The sequence below is a fragment of the Arachis hypogaea genome, chromosome 7, assembly GCF_003086295.3.
Source record: "Arachis hypogaea cultivar Tifrunner chromosome 7, arahy.Tifrunner.gnm2.J5K5, whole genome shotgun sequence".
In the NCBI taxonomy this organism is placed as follows: Eukaryota; Viridiplantae; Streptophyta; class Magnoliopsida; order Fabales; family Fabaceae; genus Arachis; species Arachis hypogaea.
The window spans coordinates 25,480,828-25,507,784 of record NC_092042.1 but is presented as its reverse complement, the minus strand read 5'-3'; the positions used below and the strand labels follow the sequence as shown (position 1 = coordinate 25,507,784).

At 30.6% G+C, this 26,957-nt stretch overlaps 1 protein-coding gene and 3 long non-coding RNA genes across 4 annotated transcripts in view; 2 read left to right on the top strand and 2 right to left on the bottom strand.

Moving 5' to 3' along the window:
• Positions 1 to 1,018: 1,018 nt before the first annotated feature.
• On the bottom strand, positions 1,019 to 2,757 carry LOC112701303 (NAD-dependent malic enzyme 2, mitochondrial-like). Its single transcript, XM_025752079.1, has 8 exons — positions 2,728 to 2,757; positions 2,600 to 2,677; positions 2,474 to 2,555; positions 2,328 to 2,379; positions 2,154 to 2,225; positions 1,770 to 1,832; positions 1,543 to 1,657; positions 1,019 to 1,090 (listed from the first exon to the last, which is right to left on the bottom strand). The coding sequence occupies exons 1-8, from the start codon at positions 2,755 to 2,757 to the stop codon at positions 1,019 to 1,021; spliced, it is 564 nt and encodes a 187-aa protein (XP_025607864.1).
• A 4,473-nt stretch (positions 2,758 to 7,230) lies between these two features.
• On the top strand, positions 7,231 to 7,985 carry LOC112704045 (uncharacterized). Its single transcript, XR_011863455.1, has 3 exons — positions 7,231 to 7,464; positions 7,553 to 7,800; positions 7,893 to 7,985. It is a non-coding gene; the product is annotated as an uncharacterized lncRNA (long non-coding RNA).
• An 842-nt stretch (positions 7,986 to 8,827) lies between these two features.
• Positions 8,828 to 9,544, top strand: LOC140173001 (uncharacterized). The gene is made up of 2 exons (XR_011863456.1): positions 8,828 to 8,925; positions 9,083 to 9,544. It is a non-coding gene; the product is annotated as an uncharacterized lncRNA (long non-coding RNA).
• A 2,435-nt stretch (positions 9,545 to 11,979) lies between these two features.
• The window catches only part of LOC140174215 (uncharacterized), a 268,666-nt gene continuing 253,688 nt past the window's right edge, over positions 11,980 to 26,957 (bottom strand). The window contains exon 3 of the long non-coding RNA XR_011863454.1: positions 11,980 to 11,991. This is a non-coding gene — a long non-coding RNA (uncharacterized lncRNA). The remainder of the gene's footprint in view (positions 11,992 to 26,957) is intronic.

The following is a 26,957-nucleotide window of genomic DNA, read 5'->3' as shown; positions in this document are numbered from 1 at the left end:
GAACACGAGCTAAGACACACGATGAAGAAATGGGGGCTTTTGTGATTTTTTTTGTTTACACTACAAGTAAAACATTCATTCAGGTACACTTGAAAAGTGTAGCCAAAAGTGAAAAAAATGATGCCTTAGGCTATGGCTACGCTTTCTGGGCTACAGCTACGCTTTTTAGGGTGATTCCTATTCGGCCGTTGCCTATTCTCAAAGGCTACGCTTTTCTGCACCAAGGGCTACACTTTTGGCGTTTAGAAATAGGGTGCGCTTTTCAAGTGATGCTGTCCAGGACCAAAGGCTACGCTTTTCAGCTTCCATTTTTACCAGAATAGGCTACGCTTTTCAACGCTACTATATCACCTGTAAAATGTAGCCACATTGTATTTCATGGCTACTTTTTATAAGTGTAGCCTTAGGTCCTTTGTTTTTTTTGTATACTATAGCTACTGTATATAAGTGTAGCCTTAGGTCTCATTTTTTTTGTATACTATAGCTACTGTATATAAATGTAGCCTTAGGTCTCGTTTTTTTCTGTATATATATATATATATATATATATATATATATATATATATATATATATATATATATATATATATATATATATATATATATATATAATAATTATTAATACAACATAATAGTTAATATGATTACATGTATAATAATTTTGCACTTTTTTTAAATGAGTTGAATATTATAAAATAAAAATAAATACATAATTATACTAAATAATTTCTTTAAATAATAAAAATTAACTCTAACCAAAATATATTTATAATAATGATTTAAAAGTATTAAAATGAAGTTAATTGTAAAAATGTATACATCTCACACTAAAATAAGCATATAGAATTAATATATTCAAAAAGGTAAGCATTATAAAAAGGGAACCATTATAATAGAAAGTTGTGTGTTGACTCCATACAAAGCAAAATGAATGCTAAAAACATTTCTCAGCAAAAAATAGAGAGCACTTGAACAAGGTCTTCAAAAAAATTCTACATGAGAGACGAGAACGAGACTTCTATTTTTCATGAACAAGAGAAGAATACACAGGGTACCACATATTTCTTGCGACGTACTCCACCGTCTCCTCCTGCAACCATTGTAAACCACATCTGATAAGATAAGGCTTGATAATATAAAATAGGGTACTAAAAGACTAATAGTACAAACTATCAAGTTTTGTTAGAACTTCAACACCTTGCCAAGTTTGGAAAAACATTGTATACAACATAAGATACTGTGTGACATGAGGTATGTTATCTCTTTTATCACAAACAACTTAATTTGCCATATTTGGATGTAAACTTTAACTGTTAATCTTAGGCAACTCATTCAACATAGATAGTATATGCAAATGGGATTAAGATTTGGTGTCCAATTTCTGATGCTAAAAATGGCTCGTATCCCTAACCTCTAATAACTTCTACTACTAATCATATAACTAATTTTCATAATAAAATAATAGTATTTAATAATTTAATTTACAGACTATAACATATCAACTAGTATCATATAAAGCGTGTAAATGAAGATTTCATATACTTTTGACATTTTTGCAAGTTTCTTGGGCCCTACATCACCATGCCCTTCTGCCAAGTTGTCTTCAACTGCTGCTCGAAAAACAGCAGCACCAACCTCTGTTGTTACATTTCGAATGCTACAGCAACCACAAGTATTGATCAGAGAATGCCAATAATATCAGCTATAAGAACAATCAATCAACAAAGCAAAAATGAAAAATCAAATATACCAAGTGACGAAAATATTACCTATCAACGGATGGATACAAGATTCCTTTTGAGATATCTTCCTCTAACATGTATGAAGCAAGGCTGTGAAAAAGACAGTATTGTTAGTATTTTATTTTAAAAGATTGAATGCATGTCATCATGAATGCAAGAAGATGCCACAAATTATCATGGGTTAAACAATGGATATGGTTTACAGCATAGAAATATGGTGTTGTTTGATCCATCAAAGAAATGTAAACAGATAAATGTTTGAGCATGTAAAACAAGGACAATATGCTTAATCGCTTTAGGTTTTAGCAGCTTAGTGAATTCTAGAATGCAACACTATAAATATCAAATAAAGAGATTCTGCCAAACTTCCATGAATGCTAATAAAAGTAGTCCACATTAACATGCGCATACCATTCAGCAGCAGCCTGTAACATTCCATTTGTTATTAGCCGAGCACCTGACAAAAGTGATCCTAGACCAATTCTAAAATAGAAAGTTTAAAATGAAAGACTAAATCAAAATTTCCAACCATAAGAATGATCATGAAAATTTATAAGACACAAGAAAGCTGAAAGCATGTCCTACCCTAGGAACAGATACATGTTGGCTTGATTTACATGACCCACTTTTCCATTACCTGCATAAAATTTTAATCAAATGTTTCTTCACAGCTAAGGAAAAATGTAAAGTAGACAAGAAACCTCAACTCAAAACCAATGAGAGCTAATTACTAATATATACATTTTCGAAAGGGTTTTCACTTCCAAATACGATATCTCCTCCGGCATGCTTAAAAGCATCAATAGCAGTGCACTCAACTGTCCAGGTACACCAATGACAATGTCAAAATTAAAAACATTCATGGTGGGGTTAGACATGGCAAAGATAGCAGGTTTTGTTGAAACAGATTCTTTCATTGCCTTAAGTTTCGGTAGCTACTTCAATAAAACAGTCCAGTAGATAGTTTTCAGAGGTTGCAATAAACTTGAGACAAACTGCTTTCAGCTGAAAACATTGACGCTGCTCTAATAATGCTAAAGTCGTAGCCACAGTGTTTATACAATTAGTATTCTGATCTTTCATAGGACCAAAAATTTGGGCTCTGAAAACGGGTGACCGTGCAGCTAGTACCAATTTATGGACCGCAAAAATTTCTCCATTCACTTCAAAACTAACATCAGTTCCTCTTCTGATTTTCAGTAGTTAACCAAATTTCTCACCAATGTTAGATGGAGGGATTCCTATAGAATAGATTCTAGGACCTTCTGTGTGTGATCTCACCACACTAACACTACAATTTATTGAGTTTTGTTTACAGGTTGGATGAAAAGTAGTTGGAAAAATAAGTATAATCGTTAGGAGCAGACAATATTAGCTAGAAACCAGAACAATGCAAAGCATCAATATAGACATCACATTAAATATTGTTTGATGTAATAACAAGTACAATTTCAACTAAAAAATGGCGTATCTGGCTCATGCATCAACTTAGTTACTCTCAAATTTGAAATACAAGAAATACGTAAGAGCATAGTTGTTGTGTTTGTGATTACCGAGGGAAACCAATTTCTAAAATCAGAACCCTAAACCCCTCAAATTTCAGAATCTAATGGAAATTAATACATACCTTATTGACGACGTGAGCACAAAAAGGACGACGAGAAGTGCAGAGATCAACGATGGTATGGGCAGCGCAGCGACGATCAGTGCAGGAAGGCAAAGAGGAGTGACGGTCAGTGGTGAGTGGTGAGTGATGTGTGGCGGTGACTGGTGAGTGGGGGTGAGTGGTGACTGGGGTGTGACGATAGTGAGAGGGCGGGTGCGACGATAGTGGAGGTTTGGGTAAAAATTTATTCTCTGAAAGGATTCTCTGAAAGGGTTTTCTTCTCCAAAAAGTGATGATGAGCTTGGAGCGAATGGGTAAAAATTTCACTAAGTGTGTGAGTTGAGTGTGCGTGCGAAAAATGTAAGAGGGAAAAAATTCACCAAGTGTCAAGTTTTTGGCTCTAGATATATTAGGCATCACTTTTAAAACGCACCCAAAACTTAATAAATAGGCTACCCTCTAAAAGCGTCCTCTTTGATACAAAAAGTGAACCTATAGATATCAACCTACGACTACGCTTTATAAGTGATTTCTATAATACCTAAGGCTATACTTTTTAAATGATGCCACAATTGTTATCATTTTCTCTTATAAAAAGGCAACACGAAGAAAAGCATAGAATAGGCTACGTTTTTCAAATATAGCTTAAAAAAATTGTGGCTGAATGGGTATTTTTCTTATAGTGTTATGTATGCATTACAATTAAATCGGACGGACCGACCGCGTGCTATCAACTCAAATTTTTTCCGCAACACAAATAGCTGGGTTCGATTAGTGTACTCTCGGATTAAAAAAAATTTGCCCACCAAAAATCGCTGAGTCCGATTAGTGTACCCTCGGATTAAAAAAAATTGTGACCTAGAAATCGGTGGGTGCGATTAATGTAATCTTGGATTAAAAAAAATTTTGTGACCCAGAAATCGGTGGATCCGATTTCATGCAACACAAAATTCTTGCTCACACAAATCAGACCGTCCAATTTGTGTTTCTTTCTCTTTCTTTAAAAAATTGGACAGTGCGATTTCTTTCCCCTAAATTCCAAAATGTTATGCCGTCATAACAGTGTAAATTACCCTTAATCACCATAACCCAGCGTAACTCACAACAGTAAATCATATAAAAAAAGATGTTTGCTATGGTACGATGATAAATTCATATGTACTGATACGTTTAAAATATGGACAAATAGTAACAAGTCACGTGGAATTTATTTTTCACATTAGCATTTCATTTTTTATTTTTTAAATATGTATTATATCACCACTTTTACTAATACACCCCTTTAATTAAATAAAAATAAAAATATATTTTTTATTTAATTTTATAAAAAATCTTAAACATCCTTACTTTATTTGATTAGACAAAAATACCCTTTTAAATTAATCAAACTTTAGAATTCAATTAATCCTAATTTTATAGTTTTAATTAATTTAAACAACAAAACAAAAATATATAAAAAAACAAAAATCAATCGTTCTTCGTCTTCTCCAATTCCCCTAATCATTCATCCCCCTCTGAAGCAAAGCAAAAGATATCAAAAAAATAAAAAATAAAAAATAATATGTTCTTCATCTTCTCCTAATATCATTCGTGCCCCCTCCTCTCTGAAGCACACCAAAACGGCAAAACTCTAGCAATAATTGAATGCATTGATCTCGGTAGCTAGCCACCCACAGAATTTAAAGAACCTAAAGAAGAAGGAAGGCTAAATCACTCAACTCGGCAAACGCTGCGTCTTTCTCCTCTATGGAAGTTCTTTGAATGCCCCTTCGTCCTCCATCGTCGAGCCCCGTCCAGCCGTCGTCGTCCAGCGCCTCTTCCTTTCTGGCAGCCACCGCGTCTTCCTCCACTCCTCCCTACACTCTGCCACTCTCTGTCTGCATCATCAAGAATGGAGCCTCTGACTCAGGTTGGTTCTTGATTTTTTTTGTCTGATTTTTCACTGCTTCTATTTGTTTTTCTATCCTGTTCTTGAGTTAATTCTGGTTTGTTCCTAAGTATTGTAGTCAAAGACCATTACCGATTGATCGGCCAAAAATTAAACTGAGAATTTTCATAAATATGGGTACATGTCTACAATACATATCTGCAATTTCTATTAAAGGTTCTCATTTTGTAGGATGAAATGAATTTTTAAATTTCTTTGCTTTTCCCTTAATTTTGCTTTTGATTCCAAAACCTTTTGGTGTATTATACAAAACAATGGTCTTGGTTCAAAATATGGTACTACTAAACAAAACTTTATGTGATGTTCTATGACAGCAAAAAAATTAAATAAGTAAATAACTTTTTTATTAAAATGCAAATGATGTAGAGTACATAGGAATACCGGTTTGAGTCTTGAAGCATGGTTGCATCAGGTCCTTGTCTCTCATAACTACATGCATTGGACATAATGCTTGAAGAATTTTAGTTTTCTTGCTACGACAGCGCTTTAACTGTGTCGTAAGTCTTTTTTTAATTTATTTTTTTCTCCAGCAATGCAGTAAGCTTTATTACCACTCTGTTTGATGAAGAGAACTAAGTAAGGATCAATAAGACATGAAGTGCTAAAAAATCACAATTCACAACACATTAAAGACTTGATGTCCATGTGCATAATGCAAGAGAGATTTGTGTAGCATGCATAGCAATTACCAAGTAAGTATTTTTCTTAGGCAAGATTATAATAGCAATCACCACGAATGAAAGAAAATAATGCAAATTATGTTTTCGCTTATCACTCAAGCAATCTTGAGACAAGTATTGCACTGCAAAACAAGTCACGTCCAGAATGATTGGTGGGGATGTGAGAAATTTTGGGCCAAATTTGCTTGTCCTTGTACGTGTGATGAACATTTTAATCTGTCGATGCTGTTGTGCAGTAAAACATTTGTAGCAAAATTTGTAATGATCTCTTTTAACATTGCTGCAAACTGGTTCTTGTACTTGTGATAAAAAATAATAATAACACATGGTTTCCTAATAAATTGAGTGATTAATAGTGTGTGATTCTTCACTTCTATTGAATCAACAACTATAGTATTTGCCTATAAAGATGCCTTCTTGTTAGATTCTATATATTTATGCCTTCACGGTTCATAGGCAAGATACTTAACCAGTATTTTACAGTATAATACAAAATTTGTTTTTCAGCCTAAGAATAAGTATTCAAATCAAAGCTACAAAGAAGTCTCAAAACTTACAAGCACTAAGAAGCATACATACACGACTCTTGCATTGTACAAGGACATAGACACATCAACAAAATGAAATCAGTGATACTCGTTTACAGACTTTGTGGCAGTTCTACTTGAGAGCTAAGATCACAACCACACCTCCAAATTGAAGAACTATGAGCGAAGAATCTCCACTTAAACAAGAAAAGGTTTGATTATACTATCATTCATTTGATCAGGAATACACTAACTGGTAGCTTGATCATGGATGTCTTTTTCTGTCTCTTGCTGCCTAATTCAATGTTGTTAGTTACTTAGTTATGATTTAATGTCTAAACCACTCTTCTTTAGTCTTATACAGCTTTTCACTCTGGTGATTGACATAATTGCCTTGCATCTCTAAAATAAGGTTGTTCCTGCATCCAAGAATAAGTATTTTTTCTCATAATTATTACTGTTATTATTGTTATCATTATACTCAAATAAGCACACTAATGAGCTTGTTGCTATCAAATATATTGAGAGAGGTGACAAGGTTTGAGCTTCGAATTTCTTTCTGATTCCTCTTTTTGTTATTGTCTATTAATTGTTATTGCGGTGTGTTTGGTTTGTGTGTATTAGTGTGGGTCATGAACTCATGATTTGGCAGTTGAGTTATTGACTTTCAATTTTAATGTCAAAGATCATCCCTTTATTGCTTATTTTTGTTACTTGAAAGCTTTTGTTGATTTGTATCATAGTTTTAAGCTGAGATTACTCTGCAATAAGTACGATTTTGAAAGATTTGTTGGTAAATGCAATTGATATTGGACATAATTAACTGATCTTGTGGTGCTATTGAATGAATTGATGTTAAGTTATTAACTTCAATTTCTCTTAACAGATAGATGAAAATGTGAGAAGGGAAATTATAAATCACAGATCACTGAGGCATCCAAATATTGTTAGATTCAAAAAGGTCTGCTATCTGTATACTCCCAATGAATTGTTCTATTTAGTCCTACTTAAGCTGTAATTTGATAAGTTATCTTACTGGGCGAGTATAGGTCATATTAACCCCTACACATTTGTCTATTGTGATGGAATATGCTGCTGGTGGAGAGCTATTTGAGTGAATATGCAATGCAGGACGGTTCAATGAGGATGAAGTTCTTATCTACTGCATTTTGTTTAGTTGCATCATACTGCTGTTGCCATTATATGTTATATAATGCCTATTATTAATTATTTTTCATTTCAGGCGCGCTTCTTCTTCCAACAACTTATCTCAGGGGTTAGCTATTGTCATGCAGTGGTATCAAGTTTGGAACTTCCGTGCATTTGTTTTACAAAATATATAGGCGAGAAGTCTAACCTGAATTTCTCTGTTTATCTTCTTTAATGCAGCATGTATGCCATCGTGAATTGAAGTTAGAGAACACATTACTAGATGGCAGTCCAGCTCCTTGATTAAAGATATGTGATTTTGGGTATTCTAAGGTTGGCCTCTTTTTTCTTGCTACTTTTATCTTTTAAAAATCTTCAGTTAATTGAAATTTCCATTTCCTCCAAGATCAAGCAAATTTATTTCTCTGATAAAATTTGTGATATCTATAACACAAATCTTTGCTATTTTTCTTTCGCAATCCTTAGTGCTACATTCACAACCAAAATCTAAAGTTGGTACCCCTGCATACATTGCTCCGGAAGTTCTACTCAGGAAGGAATATGATGGCAAGGTATTTCGCTGCTATGAGGCCAAATAAATATATCACTGTGAAATTCTAATAATTTCCAATTGAGATGTACTTTGATTAGCTTATGTGTCTGCATATTTTTTATTTCCATCTTATTACACCTTCCGAACACATCCATCTGCTAATTGGTACAATATGCCAACTTATTTTCAAGGAAAGCATTATATGTCTTGTTCACTTGTTTAGCATCATGCTATCATCCACTTGTTTTGTTTAATATAATTGGATCGCCACTGCATAAAGATCTACTATATAACCTTCAGCATAGTACAAGTGATTCTATGCTTGTCATACTTCAAATATTAGATGTTAATGCACAATAACTGCATTCATAGGCTGGCTAGCATTGTTTTCTTCTTTACTAATGCTTTACACTGATGCTGCTTCTCGATTATGGCTCAGATTGCGGATGTATGGTCTTGTGGTTTGACCTTATATGTCATGTTGGTGGGCTCATACCCTTTTCAGGATCCAGATGAACCAAAAATTTCCAGAAGACAACTCATGTAGCCTTTTGCATCCTTTCTGGTTAATGCGGCAATATCATTGAATTCCTTTTCTAAAACTGTTGATTTTTGCTTGCAGAGAATTTTGAAATCCAGTACTAAATTCCTGACAGTATTAACATATCACCTGAATGCCGTCATCTGGTCTCAAGGATCTTTGTCGCTGACCCTACGCAAGTCAGTTTCTATTATGATATTTTTTCTTAGACAGCTGAATTGGATTTTAAATGTTCTAATCTACAATTTTGCCGCATTTTCTTTCTTTTCTTCTCTTGTTACCGTGCACATGTGGCATTAACATTGCAGTTGGAAACTAATGTTCTTTTAAAAGCAGAGAATAAACATTCCTGAGATTAGAAACCATCCATGGTTCTTGAAGAACCTCCCAGCTGATCTCATGGTTGACTATACAAACACCCAGTTTGAGGAGCCTGAACAACCAATGCAGAGCATTGAAGAAATCATGCAGTTAATTGCCGAGGCTACAATTCCTGCAGCCAGAACTCAGTCTCTAAACCATTATCTTAACGGCAGCTTGGATATTGACGACATGGACGAAGACTTAGAGCTCGATGATCCTAACCTTGATATCGATAACAGTGGGGAAATAGTTTATGCAATGTAAGCATATTAAAGAAAAAGGAAAATTGGCTTATTGGACTAATTTTAGTGTTTAAATATCTTGGGTTTAATTTGTACAGGGTGTAGAATATGTAGTTGAAGAAAAATATTTTAATTCAAGAAGCAAGAGTACTTAACTAGAATGTTTTATGAGATCCATCCTGCTTTGCTTGTATTTTGTGATCTTTGTTCAGTTTGTTGATTACATATGGTGCTCTATATATTTATTGTGTTATCTTGCATATCTTCAACCTTCATGTAAGTAATGCTTTGTTCTTGTCATATGATCGATCACTTGATTATTTTCAGGAATCTATCACGAGTTTTGATCCCCTTGCTATGGATTTAGTGCTGTTTAATTTTGATTAATCCATGCTTAATCAGTGCATTTGCTTATGTGAAAAAAATGAACAGTTTAGGTTTTCGAATGCTTGGAAATTAAGTAGTGAAGTGCATAATTGATGAAAACTTAGCGCTCTTTTTACTTATCAAAATATAAAATCAAATTTCTGTTGGTTATGTCCTTGTGTTAGAACTTCGATTGGAAAGCATTCTTATCCAAATGGTCATATTTGTATTTGGCATTCTTATCCAAATTACTCTTTTCAATAATCTTTTTTTTTCTCACCAGCTTTTGCATTTTTTATTTTGGGTAATACTATTCTCATATATCATAATAACTATCATTATCACAATAAAGAATAACAAGAATAAAATTAAAAGGGGAAAATGGGATAACTTCAAAAAATTTGTTGTATAAAGATTAAATTCAAAATAAAATAGTATGTACATGAATTGGATATTGAAACCAATAAGACATTTCTAATTATTCAAATTAATGTGGAACCAAATTAACTAAGACTCAAATCTCAACTTTTGGCATTGGATGGTGCCTTGAATAAGATTACTTTAAATGAAAGACATTATTGAAGAATTTAAAATGGAAAACTCCAACAAATGATGACACCAGTACATTAGAAATAGAGTTTCACTACTTAATTATCTCACTAGAAGGGCAACTCAAATAGAATTCCCGAGTTTTCTGAGCTGAAAATTGGATACAAGCTCCATATGAACATGCCACATTGACCAGAAAATAAAAACAGAAAGAAATGTCATCCCATAAACTTCTCCTTACACAAAAGTTAAGTCGCCGGTCACATCTACTTCTCAAGTACAATCAAGTACAGCTTGTTACATGATGGTAAATTGTAATGCCTATAAACCTATTTATCTGGCTCATCCAGCTCTAATAGAATCAAATTTGCCATTCCCCTGAAACATAGTAATCAAGCATAGCTTTCTACGTCTTTCTCAACAAAGACATTTGTAATTTCAACAAGATTCTAAAGGACTGCCTAGTACTCCAATTGAATTTTCATGGATAATAGCAAGTGTCTGCAGCATCGAATAAAATACAAGTTAATGATTAATTTATCAATAACATTTCTAATAAGTTACAATTTTTTTGCCTACCCTCTATAATGAGGACCTTGAATTATGTGGAATAAGAAGTTGGTACACATGAAAGTTCTTTAAGACAATACCATGTTATCTCTACATGCCATTGTTTCCTAATAGGTCCCATCTCATAGCCTTCATCAACCAATCATTCAAGTAGCTACATATTCATAACATATCCTTCCATCTATATAAATGTTCATGGTTGAGGACCAACACAATTTATTCACATCCTCAAATAATAAGAAATTCAAAAGCTTACATCTAATTTACAAGTCATATTGGTTCTCAAAGTCTATATATGCTTCTCAGAGTCTCTAATACATATTGGTTCATTTAATCTATGTATGTAACACCTCTGCACTTCTCAGAGTAACAGCCATGGCAAGTTTATAACTATTTCTCTGACGTCGTACATCCGATGGCTCTATTTGTAGAAGAATATTGCTTCAGTATTTTTCTCTCTCTTCTTTTTAATCATTATTTTGGTTAAAAAGATTTGAAATGATTAAAAGTAACAAACCTGTGACCATAGCATACTTGTTGTGTTTGCACTTAAGGAATTGCAGTGTCTCAGATCAACTTTCCTAACACTAGAGGGAAGTTTTGGAATTTCTTGAAGATTTAGGCAGTAACTCAAATCCAAACTTGTCAAGTAGGACGATTCTTGAACGCAGCTGGAATAGACACAAATTTGTTTGATGAAACATTTAAGACTTCCAAGTTTGGAAAAACTCTGTATAATTACATGAAGATCTTCATCACATAAACTTGCATGGCTGAAATGCAGAGTTTTTAAACTTGGACGGCTCTCTGCAGTAGTTGAAAGGCTTTCTCTGAATCTTGCAAATGATCCACCAAGTTGAGGGCGTCCTCCAACTTTCAATGTGACAAAAGTTGGCAGCATAAATAAGCTTCTTGGAAGATAACTAAGTTTCTCGCAACTTGTCAAATCTAAATAGCGAAGTCCTACAAGATCATCAAAGGAATCTGGAAGCTCTTGGATAGAAGTAGCTTTCAAACAAATCTTTAATAGCTTATCCATCTTTCCCACTATGTCTGGGAAGAGTCCAAGTCTTCTACAACAGTTAAAGGAAAGGTGCTCCAGTGAAGGCAGACAAATTCTTGAAAGAAACTTTCTTAACTTAGTGCACTTTGAAGCTCTCAAATATGTAAGGTTTGGGAGAAATCCAACTGATTCATCCACTTTAAAGAGTAAATCTTTTTTAAATTACAATCATAGATACACATTCTTTATAATTATATTATATGATATATATATAAAAAATAATAAAACCTTTTTGAAAGATATTTTTCAATAATAAAGAATAAACAAACAAAATTTTATTCTATATATAAAAACACTTCTCAGCATATCATTAGCAAATTGTATTTATATTATAATTCTAATTGTGTTACATATATGCTTGAGTGTTTGATATGGGTAAGCGAGAATCATCTGGATCACCTCAACGTAGCGAGAACAAGAGAGACACAAGGGATGTTAACATTAATGCTATTGATAACCAACTCTTACATTATTCGTACTTGAACCATATACCTCACATACTCCAATTTTTGTATTCTATGTACCCCGGATTTCATACTGCTGCAGTATATTCTAACCAATATCCGACAACCATGCATCCATCACTATACAACATATTCTCACCATCATTTATTGTAGGTCCAACTGTCACAAATTTTTAGCCTCCTACTCTCTTATATCCTTTTCAATCTACTAATCGAAGAGATACAGATAAAATTCTTAAACTGCTAAAGTCTCCACAACATCATCAGTCTGACTCTGGTGCAAATAAAAAGTCATCAAAATAGACAAGTGTATGCGATAAGAAGATATCTACGTCCAAGAGAAGAATTGTCTGGAATTTACATTTGTCTGAAAATAAGGTCGGTGTGAATGCTGCCTCCATTAAAGACAACTTTTCAAAAAATAAAAAAACTCCACCAGGGACCTCACACAAATCTCTAACCGAGGAGCAAAAGGCACTCTTAAAAAAGAGTACACCAAGTGGATATTCTATTAGCATGCCTACCCTAAACCAGAAAAAAATCGAGCACAATAAACAGAGAAATGAATGGCCATCTGTAAGTTCTCATATCACAAGCATTCGCATGAATCCTCTACGGTTACATAACTTAGTGATATCACCATTTTTTTTGCAGTGAATCCCGATTTTATTTAAGCCTCCTGCATACATGGATTTGGATGACTTAGATATTAAATGGCAACCTATGTGTTTGCACCAAATAAAAGAAGGTTAAATATCTCATTATCTATCTACGAAAATTTAAAAAATAATTTAATATTAATGTGATTTGTATTTGTATTGATGAGGTATTGATGACAACAAACAAATTTAGCGGAACTCGTGGCAATTTCAAGTCATTAATTCCCAAGGAGTGGGTACATGAGGATGTAAGTGCATAATTAAACTGCTATCTCTATTATACTTTAATTCCTAATATATTTATTATTTACCACATAGGTGTTGGATTTGGTGGCTACTATGCTAATCATGCAGGAGAAAGAAATAGGATGTCAAACACATTGGTATTTGCCAGCTGTGTTTTTGGTACGCAATGTCTTTTTCAGGCTTGTTACCGTTTTTATTTATTTTATCTTATTACTTAATTGGTGTCACTGACTTAGCCCCTATCTATTAAATTCAGTAATTCATACTGCAATATGATACCAAAATTGAAGTTCTATTGAAATATTATAAAAAAGAATTTATGGGAAAAGTTGATGAAGGTCTAAAAAGGGTATATGATTTATTGTATTTTTATTTTTTTATTATTTAATGGCATTTATCTTTATGAACTGATCTATACCTTTTATTTTTTTTTTAAAATTGTATCTAGTAATATTCTAATACGTGAAAGTTGGTACTAGATTTTTTACCTGTCAACGAGAACAACACACATTGGTATCTGGTTATTTTTTATTTATGCAATCATCAACAATTCTGCTAGACTCCCTACCAATTGCTACAGATAAAGAGCAAAAGAGATCGAGTATAGTAAAGCTGGTAAATTAACTTTTCCCATTTTCACTTTTATGACATTTTTTTAGGTTTCAAATATCGTCCTTTATTTAATTTTTTTCCTATATAAATAGGCAAAATATCTGGAAGATATGCTCAAGTATGACTCGTTCTATAAATACAACACTCCGTTCAGGCCAAGGATACTTGATTTTGCATTTGTGAATATGCTAGAAATAGGAGAACAAGCTCCTGGCTCGTAAGGAATATCTGTATTTGTGTTTTCCTTTTTCAATTTTTTATCTGCATAAGCTAACCGCGTCTTATTTAACATAGTAATGATTGTGGGGTATGGGTGGCAACCTAGATAACAAACTACAGGAAGACGTATAGTTATACAATAAATGTAATTTTTTTGTTAAAAAAATAGTACTTCAATTGCTAATGTGTATGGTTTTGTTGGTAACCTAAAATATTTATATTTTTCAGGTTAATGATGGTACAAGGATGCGACTTATGTTGGATTTGATTCTAATTAAAGCCCCACAACTTGATGCTGAGTAATATTATTGAATATGCTACCAGAAATTACAATAAGTATAAACAAAAGGAGTCAAACAAAAATTAAATAATCGTAATTGTCATGTAGTCATGTTTAGTTTATATTAACTACTAAGACTTGTTAGTTTCATCTCTTTTACTTAAAAAATTATTATACACTATATTTTTTATGGACTCTTGTTGAAAATTAATGTTTCTATCTTTAGTTCGATTATAGTTGAATTTATGTGAAGCTTAATTTTCACTCTAGCATTTTGATTCCTTGAACCACTTCTGTGTTGTAAGCTTAATTGAAAATTTGATACTAAAATATATTAAGCATTTTAAAATAAAAACAACATGAGAGAATGGTTATAATCTATCTTCTGAAAATTGGTTCGAATCGGCCGGTTGAACCGGTTGAACCATGAACCGCTACAAAAAAAATCGGACAAATGTTAAAACCCCAATTTCAAAAACCGCAATTGAACCGTCAAACCGGCCAAGAACTGGTCGATCGAACCGAACCGTCACCTGGCCGGATTTTTAGAATAAGGAAAAAACGCAAAGTTCTGAAAACGGTTCGAATCGACTGGTCGAACCGGTCAAATCGTGAACCGAAGGGAAAAGCGGTTTGGACTAAGATTCTGAAAACTGGTTCGAACATGTCAGTCGAACCGTGAACCGGTATAAAAAATGAATCGGTCATATATGAAAACCGAAAGATTCAGAAACCGTCGTTGGACCGTCGAACCAATCAAAAACGGTCGGTCGAATCGAACCGGGACCCGACCGATTTTCTAAAATTATCTCAAAACGGTGGCACTGGTTAGAGGAACCCTAAGCAGTAACCAAAATGCGCAGCACCTTCTTAGCCTCTCCCCTCTCACAGTCTCACTCAGCCACTCTCCTCCTTCCTCTCATCGAGTTCCTCCTCACTCCCTCACTTCCCTCTCTCTGGCCTCTGAACGAACACACTGAAGAACACAGAGAAGACAGAAGAGAACTCGAACGTAGCTTGGAGGAAGCACCGAAGCAGCCATCTCTCGTTGCCGTTCCTCAATGTCTAGCCACCGCCACTGCTACAGCTTTGGCGCAACGTCGCCTTTGTTCGCCGCGCATCCGCCTCCTTTTTGGCCAAGCTTCTGCGTCTATTTTTTGGCCAACCCTTGTTCTACCCTTTTCGGCCAACCCTTGTTCGAGCTGCTTAGCCTTCTGTTCAGTCCTCTTCGCTATGTGTTCGAGCCTTCTGTTCAGCCTCTGTTCCGCGGCCTTTCAGCCACCGTTCCGCCATTGTCTGCCTCTATTCAGCCATCTCCGTCGCGATTTCAAGCTCCTCCCTTTCCCTGTACTGATTGAATTTCATAACTACTCCATCCTAGGGTGATTTTTTTGCTTCTTCTTGTTCTTTCTTGTATTAATTATTCAGTTATTGTTTTTTTTATTGTTGTTTTCATGGTTAGTATGTTTTCTAATTCTTATTTTGTTGTTAGTTTGCTGTAGTTTAAAATATTAATTGTTCTTGTTATTTTGATTTTCAGTTTTAATTGATCTTATTAACTTGTTAATTTGATAAATTATTGTTTTGGTGTTGTTCTCTACCTTTTGATTGTTATATTGTGTTTTGCTGTGGTTGATTTAATAAATTGTTCATTGAGTGGAAGATGAAAACTTGCCATGGTAAAATTGCTCCTGCCATGTTAAAACTGCTTCCCTCCTCTCTTCTACATCTCTTGTTAGAGACTTCACCACTGGTGATAAAAACTCAATTTTTGCCATCTTCTCCTGCACAGTACTATTACATAAGATAACTAAGTAATTAACAACAACAAATACAGGAACTACAAGATCCTATCCCAATTATTTTTGGGGGAGTTTAGATGTACCCCTGAATTAACTTATTTGCCAGTTGTGTTATTTTCGATATTGCTTCCTTGAAATGTTGTAAGGCCTTTGTTAATTTCTCTTTGGCTTAATTAAATATATCATCCCGTGCTTTTATATATTTCATTAAATTCATTGTATTGGCTAACTTTATATTCATTTTTTTCTTCTAATGGGTAGTTCTCTACGGAAAGATTATACAGTGGAATAGTCCATGGTGTTAAACATGTGCATTTTATATAGCTTAATATGGAAGTATAGTCATTGTTGTCTTAGTCAACACATGGTTCAATGATTAACAGAACAATGTATTTTATTCAATTTGCTTCCAGAGTTGGCGTGTTTGGAGAGTCTTGACATTTCTTGCAGTAAAGTCGCTAATTTTGGCATCAGCTTTCTAAAAGGTACTTTCTATTTCCTTGTATTATTGTGGTGTTTCAAAACAATCAGGATTTTTTATTTTATAGGTTCAACCTAGCATTTTCATCTTCTTCCATGGATTTTTCTTTGTTTTCTGTTTTTATGTGAATATATGATTATAATTCTGAATGCAGCTATCAACCAATCAGTTTGTCTTTTCCGGGGAAAAATTTCAGTTATATATCCAATCTTCCTTGTGCTTCATTTCTATGATGTAAACTTCAGTTGTATAAATCATTCTTGGAAAAGTCTCTTTGTTTTTCCATTTGTCCTTGTAATTTCTGAAGTTGATATTGTTTATGTTAGGATTAGGATTATGTCACTAAACTCTAGTTGCTGCCTTGCTTCGATGAATTCATAACTCTTAATTCTATTGATAAATTCTTGGTTTCTGATTGATTATGTCACTCATTTCCTTAATCTTTAATTAGGATTAGGATTTCACTTCGTTATAAATAGAGATAGTATTCCTCTCTTGTAAACACATCATGTTCTATTAGACTAATGTGTCCATATTGTTAATAATCTTTCTTCTTCTCTTTTCTTTCTCTTCTGCTTAAAACTTATAGTCTCAACAGGCAACTATATGATATTTTTTCTTGTTCCAGGTGTTAACTGAATATTTTTTGGTCTTAGTAACCGGTGCAGCCACAGTCACAATAGCAGGGGTAGTCAAGGAGGCCGTCACCATATTGGTATGAACTACACTTCGATATTGTTCTTATCTTTTGATATGAATATCCAGTGGTTCCTCTTAATCTTGTATGTTTATTACCATATCCTTTCGGTATCATTTTGTCAAGATTACATTGCTTCAGTATATGAATTAATTTAGTATTATATTTTTTATAACTGTTGCATGTTATGTTCGAATAGGATAGAGGTTTCTTAGTGTTGCGGTTGCTGATTGTAGATTTACTTGCGCTTTCTGATTATATGCTGTTTATTTGTAGGTTGCGGTATTGTATTTTCATGATAAATTTACATGGGTGAAAGGACTCGGTCTCTGCACTATTCTGTTTGGTATCAGTTTATTCAACTGGTACAAATAAGTCATCAGCAAACTTTTCTTCCAAAATTCTTTTTTCTTTAATTTTATTATGCTTGTTTATATGTTTTTTTGGTCTATTTTTCTATTTTAGATATCTGAAGTTTCAGAAGGGCCATTTTGGTGAAGGTGAGGTGGCAGTACTTCACACAACAGATTCTGCTGGCAAATATGTTATTCTTGAGGAGATGGATGAACAGGATATCTGAAACCTTCATAGCAACATCTTCAAAGTAAGTCCCTCAGTTGGATTGTTGTTAAGTGATGCATGAAGCTATAATAACTTATTTATCTACAGATATATATATAAATTGACTTTTCCTTTTTAATCATAAGATCATTAATGCTTGTCTTGGTCATCTCAGGGCTTGAATGTTGATGTTATCAACTACTACTGCTATATGGCCCTCATTAATACTTTGTCAATGGAGAAATGTACCACTTTTATTGCGCACCTTTCTTGTACACCTTTCATTTATGATATAAAAGAGGATTTTTTTATCTTCTCTCACTTTTTATCAATCACTTTTAATAAGTATATAAGAGAAGTGTATACTAACTACTAAGTAGTGCATATAAGATTTCTCAATTGCTATATTTGTGTAGCTCCTACGACTCGCCTGCTGACCAACTTCATGTCATGTTTTCAGCAATTACCTCTTGATGCTTCCATTGGATTTGTGATGTGAAGGTGCTTTCCAAGTTTATCAAACCGGAGGAAACAAATCGCCCGGCGATGATCAACATTTAAGCCCAATCATTCATCACTTCCATTTTAAAATTTTGTAATTGAATATCTTGTATTCTATTAGTGTTTCATCGGTAGCACAAATTTTGGTATTCTTGACTTGAATTGTCAAGATATATTTTGTAGATTAAGGCAGCAAGGTGTAGTAGATCAAAGGTTCATTTTTGTTTTAATATATCGAGTTACATGTTACTATTTTTTGTTATGTAATAAATGTAACTCTCTGATTTTGTTCATCTAATTCTGAGTCATGTTCAATCTTATAAAAGGGGAGTATAGATTCTAAAAAAAGCTCAGTGGGTAAAAAACTCAGTGGGTAATTTTGAGTCATCTAACTATACTGTTTATATGCACGCTTTTATAGTCCTCTATCATTACTTAATATGATATAAAACCAAATTAACAAAAATGGGTTCAAGACACAAGACTGAACTCACAGATTTGTCTTGAAATAAGACAAGTTCTTGCTTACATTTTTTGTTCAACAAAACAACCAAAGCAATAATTGAGACCAGTTAATAGAGCTCCAACAAAAGATACTGCCATAGTAGTTAAGAAAATTTTGAATTGAATCTAAATTTAATTTTTTCATCAAATTTATGCCTGAAAGGAAAAATATACATCTTATCGCTAAAATTGAATAACTACATCAACTACATTCCTAATTTTTCTTCATTAGATATATAATTACATGCTTTTTATTAGACTAAATGAAAATAAGGATTGGCCTTATGAAATTGGACCATATAACATGAGGAGGAAAAAAACCGGCCTAAATACAGGCAAATACAAATTACAATGGCAGTGGGATGGATTCTCTAAGAGATTCCCAAAACTATCTTGGAGATTTTGAAGAGAGACATCTCCCACATGAGACTAACTTCAGCAATGCTCTTGGTTTTCAGGTTCGAATTTTCAAGCGGGACAGCTGCCAATGCAATCAAATAAATCAATAATGTGTATAGTAATCAAAGTAAATGCAAAAAAAATCTAAAAATATGCACTTTCACCAACACAATCACAACATATGAAGCTGAAGCATAAAAACTACAAGCATATGCATCAACACTGTTGTATTTCTAGTTAATAGTCTTACCTGAAAAGTTTAAATATATTCTTGATGGTGGATAAAATATTATTTTTATTTATTTCAAAGGAAAAAGGTTCATGTATGAATTCTAACATTAAATTTAGATCATGCAAAATATGATTACCTTCTGACGGGTTGCTCTTGATGCTTTCCAGCAAAGTAAGCTCCTTGATCTTGGTTCCAGATTCCTGCAGAGTAAGAATTTTAGAATCAATAGGCAGTTACAAAAGAGACACTACTAGTTTACTGAAATAGAAAAATACTACTAGTACCCAGGCTAATGGAGATTTTAAGCAAGCTACCATCCTTGAATTATGAAGTGTACACATCGAAAGAAAATGGATAAAGAAGCAACATATAGATTCTCTAGTTCAAGCTTTTCAGCAGTGGAAACTACTTTGCGTTTCGACCACCCACTTCGCTGGCTTTCCGCCTGCTGGATTACATGAGCAAGAGATACCTTACTTTTTACAATACTTTTACTTTGACCTTGTTCCCTAAGCTCTCTGCAGTCCAAGTGAGACTTAACTATTGGATTTCTTTGGGAAGCTGATGCTTGCCCTATACTTGAACCTTATACACTTCTCTAAGATGTTGCATGAGCATCAACTTGCTGTGCATCATTCTTGTGCTCTGTTGGAGAAGCTGGTTCTTCTATGATTTCACCCCTTGGATGAGCTCGAGCGACATCGACACTGACACCACTTAATTCTCTAATGTGTGACGAACTACCATCAGTAGCAGGCAATGTAAGAGGAAGTTGAACAGTTGAGCCTGCATCTCTAGTTGACTCGCATCTAATTTCTATCGTTACAGATGTTCCGAGAACAGATTCAAATGCTTGTAAAATGTGACCTGTGAACTTCTCAGCCGTGGATTTCGTCATTTGAGAACTAAACATTAGCTGCACAGTTGAAGCTGCACAATATTGCATCTCTATCATTAAATAAATGGTAACTAATTGTCAATACAAACAACAAAAATAGGAGGGAGACACATAAGCAACCTACCATAATAATAACAACAATATCAACACATTAAACAAAAAAGAAAGCTACTTATGAAAGCAAATAAAAAGCTGTATAACTGGATTAAAAATCACTGTTAACTTTATGACGAACCCAAAAGCAAGTTTTCAATGCATTTTGCTTCAAGGCCCTTCAGTTGACTAACATTAAGTGTAATCAAATACATAAATCAGTTTACCTAATTCTTCACAAAGCAACATGCAAAAATGAACAGCCAGGAATTGATGCTTACCTGCTCCAAAACTGACAGAGATCAGCTTGCCTTCTTTATACAAAAATTCTCTCAGTCCAGTAACTTAATCCTCTCAAGAACCTCTAACCACATCTCTTCAATACCTTTATGGTTTTTACTCAATATCTGCCTTCCATTCATTATACTCTTGTTGGCCATATGGGAATAAGTTTGTTGAGTGGCAGAACCAGACACACCGGGAGAGGCGCCAGAAAGGGAGAGGCGCTGGATGACGACGGCTGGACAGGGCTCGACGATGGAGGGCGAAGGGGCATTCAAAGAACTTTCATAGAGGAGAAAGATGTAGCGTTTACCGAGTTGAGTTGTTTAGCCTTCCTTCTCCTTTAGGTTCTTTAAATTCTGTGGGTGGCTAGCTACCGAGATCAATGAAGTCAATTATTGCTAGGGTTTTACCGTTTTGGTGTGTTTCAGAGGGGACCGGGCACGAATGATATTAGGAGAAGATAAAGTACAGATTGATTTTTTATTTTTTGATATGTTTTGCTTTGCTTCAGAGAGGAGATGGATGATTAGAGGAATTGGAGAAGACGAAGAAGGATTGATTTTTGTTTTTTTTTTAAATATGTTTTTGTTTTGTTGTTTAAATTAATTGAAACTATAAAATTAGGATTAATTGAATTCTAAAATTTGATTATTTAAAAGGGTATTTTTGTCTAATCCAATAAAATAAAGATGTTTAAGACTTTTTATAAAATTAAATAAAAAATATATTTTTATTTTTATTTAATTAAAGGGGTATATTAGTAAAAGTGCTGATATAATATATATTTAAAAAAGAAAAAATTAAATGCTGATGTGAAAAAAAATGCCACATGATTTATTATTATTTATCCATATTTTAAACGTATCGATACGTATGAATTTATCATTGTACTATAACAAACACAAAAAAATTAGCCCTGAATCCCTTCCTAATTTATTTAAGCCCTTCCTAATTTATTTACTTATTTTCATTTGAAGTCAAGCTAATTGCTCTATACCTTAGAGAAAACTAGTTAGGGTATGTTTGTAAAACACGTTGAAGAGGATAAAAGTGCGTTTAGGTATTTTGAACGCTATTTTTTGATGTTTGGTAATTCTTTTTTCTTTGAACATCAACGTGATTTTGCATCTCAAAAGCTCGTTCTAGAAGTAAAAAATTATAGCTTCTGCGTTTACTCAACGTACGTTTAGATTTGTTGTTAGTTATTATTGGTTTTTTCTATAATTTTTTTTAAATAAAAAATACTGAGAGTACTAAAATAATTATTTTAATTTTTGTGCACTGTTTACTATTTTAATTTTTTATAATATGTATTATTATTCCTATTAGAAATAATAAATTAAATAAAAAATTAATTATAAATAATAATAAAAATATAATTAATAAAAAATTAGAACCTAAAATAATAATAAAAATAAGATTATTAAGAATACATAAAAAGAGTTTTAAAATATGTTATTTTATATATTATTTTTAATTTAATAAATAAATATTAATTTTTACTATAAAAAATATTTAAAAAGTTATCAATTTTTATATGTTATTTTTAATTTTATAAATAAATATTAATTTTTATTATAATAATAAAAAATTATAATATACTAAAATATAGTACTATAAAAAATATTATATAAAAATATTAAAAAAATAATATTATAATTTAATATTATATTTTTTAGTAATTAATTAATTATTTATTTAGAAGTTATTTTAACTAATATCATTCAAACAATATTTATTTTATCAAAATCAATTTTAGTAAAAATTGCCAAACATAAATTATGTTGGCAGAAACTCACTTCTACCCAAAATCAATTCTACAAAATCACTTTCATTCAAATTCTAGTTTACCCAACGTGAATCCAAACACACACTTAAATGTGCGCGTTATGCAGAGAAAACATAAGCACATGTTAAGATATCATTTCCCAGATAAAATTAAAGGAAAATGGATCTCTCAATTTACTTAATATACTAAAATTGGATTTTTTTCCAACTAATAAAGGTGACATGTCGATCTCTCATGACTCTGTTTTTCCTCCAAAATGAACTTTTCTATTCTCTATTCTAAATTATTTTATAAAAAATATATTTATTATAATTATATTATAATTAATATTTAATGAATAATACATAATTATACTAATTTAGGAACATATCTTCATTATAATTATATTAAATTAATATTTAATGCATTATTAAACTACTTATCAATTATCAATTAAAACTACTTTTAATCATTTTAATAATAATAATAATAATAATAATAATAATAATAATAATAATAATAATAATAATAATAATATATGATAATAATAATATAATTGCACCGGTCGTTAAGAATTTTTGAAGGTAATCATAAAATGACCAAATTTTATGATATTAATAACGCATATTAATTTTTTAAATATTTTTAGTTATTTTAATTATATTAATTTTAAAAATATTGATATAATTCTAATTCTTATTTATTATCCAATAATAATAATAATAATAATAATAATAATAATAATAATAATAATAATAATAATAATAATAATAATAATAATAATAATAATAATAATAATAATAATAATAACTTGAAAAACTCATATATAAATTATTTCAATTACCCCTATATTATTATTAAAATTCTATATGTTCCTAAATATAAGTTTTGAAAAACATGATATAGCACAGGTTATTAGTGTAGAATTGTTTAGGTTTGTTTAGGAAGATATAATAGAATTTATATTTCTAAATTTTAAGACATATTTCTATTTCAATCTGTGTATATCAGGTATAATATTCTTATTCATTGTTAGAGATTTCTCTGATTATGATAGAAGATAATGATTTTAGTCATGATATGATAAAATTATATAATTTAAACAAAACTAATATATGATGTTTAATTATTGTATATAATAAAAAATTACCTTAATAATAAGTAATTTACATATTTATTTTTATTTTACTAAAGTCTATATATAGTGTTTTTTTGTGGTACATGAATCTAAATTTGAGAGTTAATTCATATTTTTATATTTATTATTTTTCTTTTACTACTTCATAGAATAAGAATGTATTCTTCGTTTTTCATCGAAGTTGATCATTTTAAGGTACAATTTATAATTTTTATAGTATTTTTCATATACTCATTCTATTATATTATTCTTTTGATAATTTATTAATTGTTGTTACTCTAAATTATTCTTATCGTCTAATGTTCTAGTTTGATTGTCTTTTGCCAGAATCGTTTACAATGCATCACATCCATGAAATACTTCATCGAGTTGTCTTCACTGATTCAGGTTTCAATTACATGGATGTAAGCGTCTAAAGAAGGGGCAATAAACTCTACTTTACTGAATGATGGTTGTATCTACTCACCTATTATGATCAACCTAATGGAATGTAGATAGAGTTAGTTTTTTTGGGAGGAGCTCAATTTTTTATTGAAAAATTGTTTCCACGGATAACAAAATAAAAATAGAATGTTAGTAATTAGAATAAGTAAGTAAAGAAAGATAGAATGTTAGTAATTAGAAAAATAGAATATTAGTATTTACTTAAAATAGATAACAAAATAAGTTATAGGGTATTACTTTATTTAAATTATTAATAATTAAAAAAATAAAAGGTCAGTAATTATTTTAAAATAGACCTTAAATCTAGTTTTATGATACTAATTTATTGAAGTTGTTAATAAAATTTTATAATTTTCAAATTTATATCTGCTCAATTTATGTATTTTATTTTATTCTACTTTAACAAAAATTGAGACGTGCATTTTTAATTATTTATTTAGAAAGTATAGCGAAATGAGTTATATCAATTATAATTAATTATCGATAATTGATATCAATTAATTGATTATATTAATTTGTAAGATGAATAATGTATAATAAATATTGTGAAATTAATTATAATAAATTAATAATTAATAAATAAAAAATTAAAAAGGAACTTTTTTTATTGTTTTTTAAATTCTAATGACTACATATTTTTATAATTTCAATTTTTTTTATCTCTTTCTTTCACATTTAGTTCTTTTGATTTATTAAACTAAATCAATTATACTAATTATTTGTATTAACTAATTAATTAAATTATTTTTCAATTTAATGTGTTTGATTTATTCAATTTATTAATTATAACTAATAAATTATGTAATTTGATTTGATTAGGATAAATATTTCATCATTAAATATTTTATTTGATTCATTAAATTACATTAATCATAACTTTAAATATTTAATCTAATTAGAGTAAATATCAAATTATTTTAAATTTTTTTGATTCATTAAACCAAATTAATTATAACTAATTTATTATTTAATTTGATCGAGATAAATATTAAATTATTTAATAAATAATTTATAAAGCAAAGAAATAAATGAAATCAATTAATTCAATTTATTATCTTATTATTTTATATATCCCTTTTCTCTTTCTCTATTTTGTACTTCAGGTAATTTGTAATTTGTAATTTTTGTTTTTTTATCTTAATTTTGTTAATATTTTTTTATGATTTTGTTTTATATTAATTTTTTTTATTTATTTTGATTATTAATTCTTAAGGGTGTTATTATTTCATTTAAAGATAATTTAAATTTTTTGTAATATTTTTATAAAAGTTGATTAATAGGTTTCTTTATTTTTTATTTTTTGAAATTTTTTTAATAAGATCGTATTTTGATTTTTTTTCTTTTATTCTTTGTATTAATTAATTATATTAATATTCTATTACAATACATTTTTTATCTACTCCACACATTATCTTTTTTATCTTCTTTAAATTTTTTTAATTGCTCTTTTTACTTTATTTTTAATTGCTTATTTTACTTTTACTTCTCGTATATAGATTTATTATAAGTCATCACAGGTTTTTTTTTTTAATTTAAGTGTCTTGGCATTACTGTGTTTAATATAATAATCTGTAAATATCTATTCTATTGATAAATTTATGCACTTAATGATAAAACTATCGTGGCATCACTAGCATATTTTTGATGGTGTTTTTCGATTTTTTAACTCATTAAATTTAATTTATTATAATAAATTAATTATATCAACTAATTGATTTGGTTAATTATTTAAACATCATATAATTTATTATAATTTTCATCAATCAATTAATTGTAATTCAAATTGAATGATTATTTTGTTACGAAATTATTATTTCCTAATCTATTTATGGGCAATACATATATTAATTATAATCACAAATTAAGCTATTTTACATTAAATAACTTATATAATGCTCATTTCATTTATTATCATAAATATTGAATTAAATAAATCATTATTACTTTTGATTTAGAATTAAATGAGAATAAAATCAGAGATACTATTTAATTTGGCCTTTAGGGTTTAATGGGTGTCACACTCAAATATAAATAGTGACTTTCGAATTTTGGTCTCCAACACATCAAAGCCACCTCCGTAACTCTTTTTCCATAAAAGGAATTGCGATTCAACTCTATTAGGAATACAGAAGATTTTCAAAGAACAAGGGAATGGTTTGAATTTGCACGAATTCTTTTGAACTTACAATGTTGTTTCAGTTAGTTGTCGTTACGAGAATGACTCTAATATATACGAGTCTAAGGACTAGAATAGATTAAATATTATTTTAAGTAATTTATTTCTAATATTGGTATTTGATTAAATTAGGTTTAGAGAAATTTAAAGTGTTGACTCAATTTATATATTACGACTATTCTTTTTGAATATATTATTTTTATATTTTTTAATATAAATTTTTTTCTGATTTTAAGTTTATTTTCTTTCTTGGATATATGTATCACCTTTTTTTCTCATTTTATATTTCAAATTAGTAATGTAATTATTAAAAAAATATTTTTAAAAAATAAAATAATATTAAAATATCAATATTAAAAAAAAGAAAGATATGTGAAAAAAGAAAATGAAAAATTAAAACATCATTATTAGAAAAAAAACTATTAATATACGTATAAATGAGGTCGAGATTGAGAAATATATATGGATATAAAAAATAAAAATTATTACACGATTGTAGAATAAAAATTAATTATATATATAAAACGAAATAATTATAACAAAAAATAATTAATATATGTTATTTAAATATTTTTAATAACCGGTAACATAGAGTTTAA

Bases quoted from the DNA above. Each gene is read 5' to 3' on its own strand.
- LOC112701303 (XM_025752079.1), bottom strand. From the start codon at position 2,757: ATGTTTTCAGCTGAAAGCAGTTTGTCTCAA. The intron at 2,380-2,473 runs GTAATTAGCTCT...AATTTTATGCAG, and splicing joins TTTCGAAAATGTATATATTA to GTAATGGAAAAGTGGGTCAT. The intron at 1,833-2,153 runs GTATGCGCATGT...TCTTTTTCACAG, and splicing joins TTACAGGCTGCTGCTGAATG to CCTTGCTTCATACATGTTAG.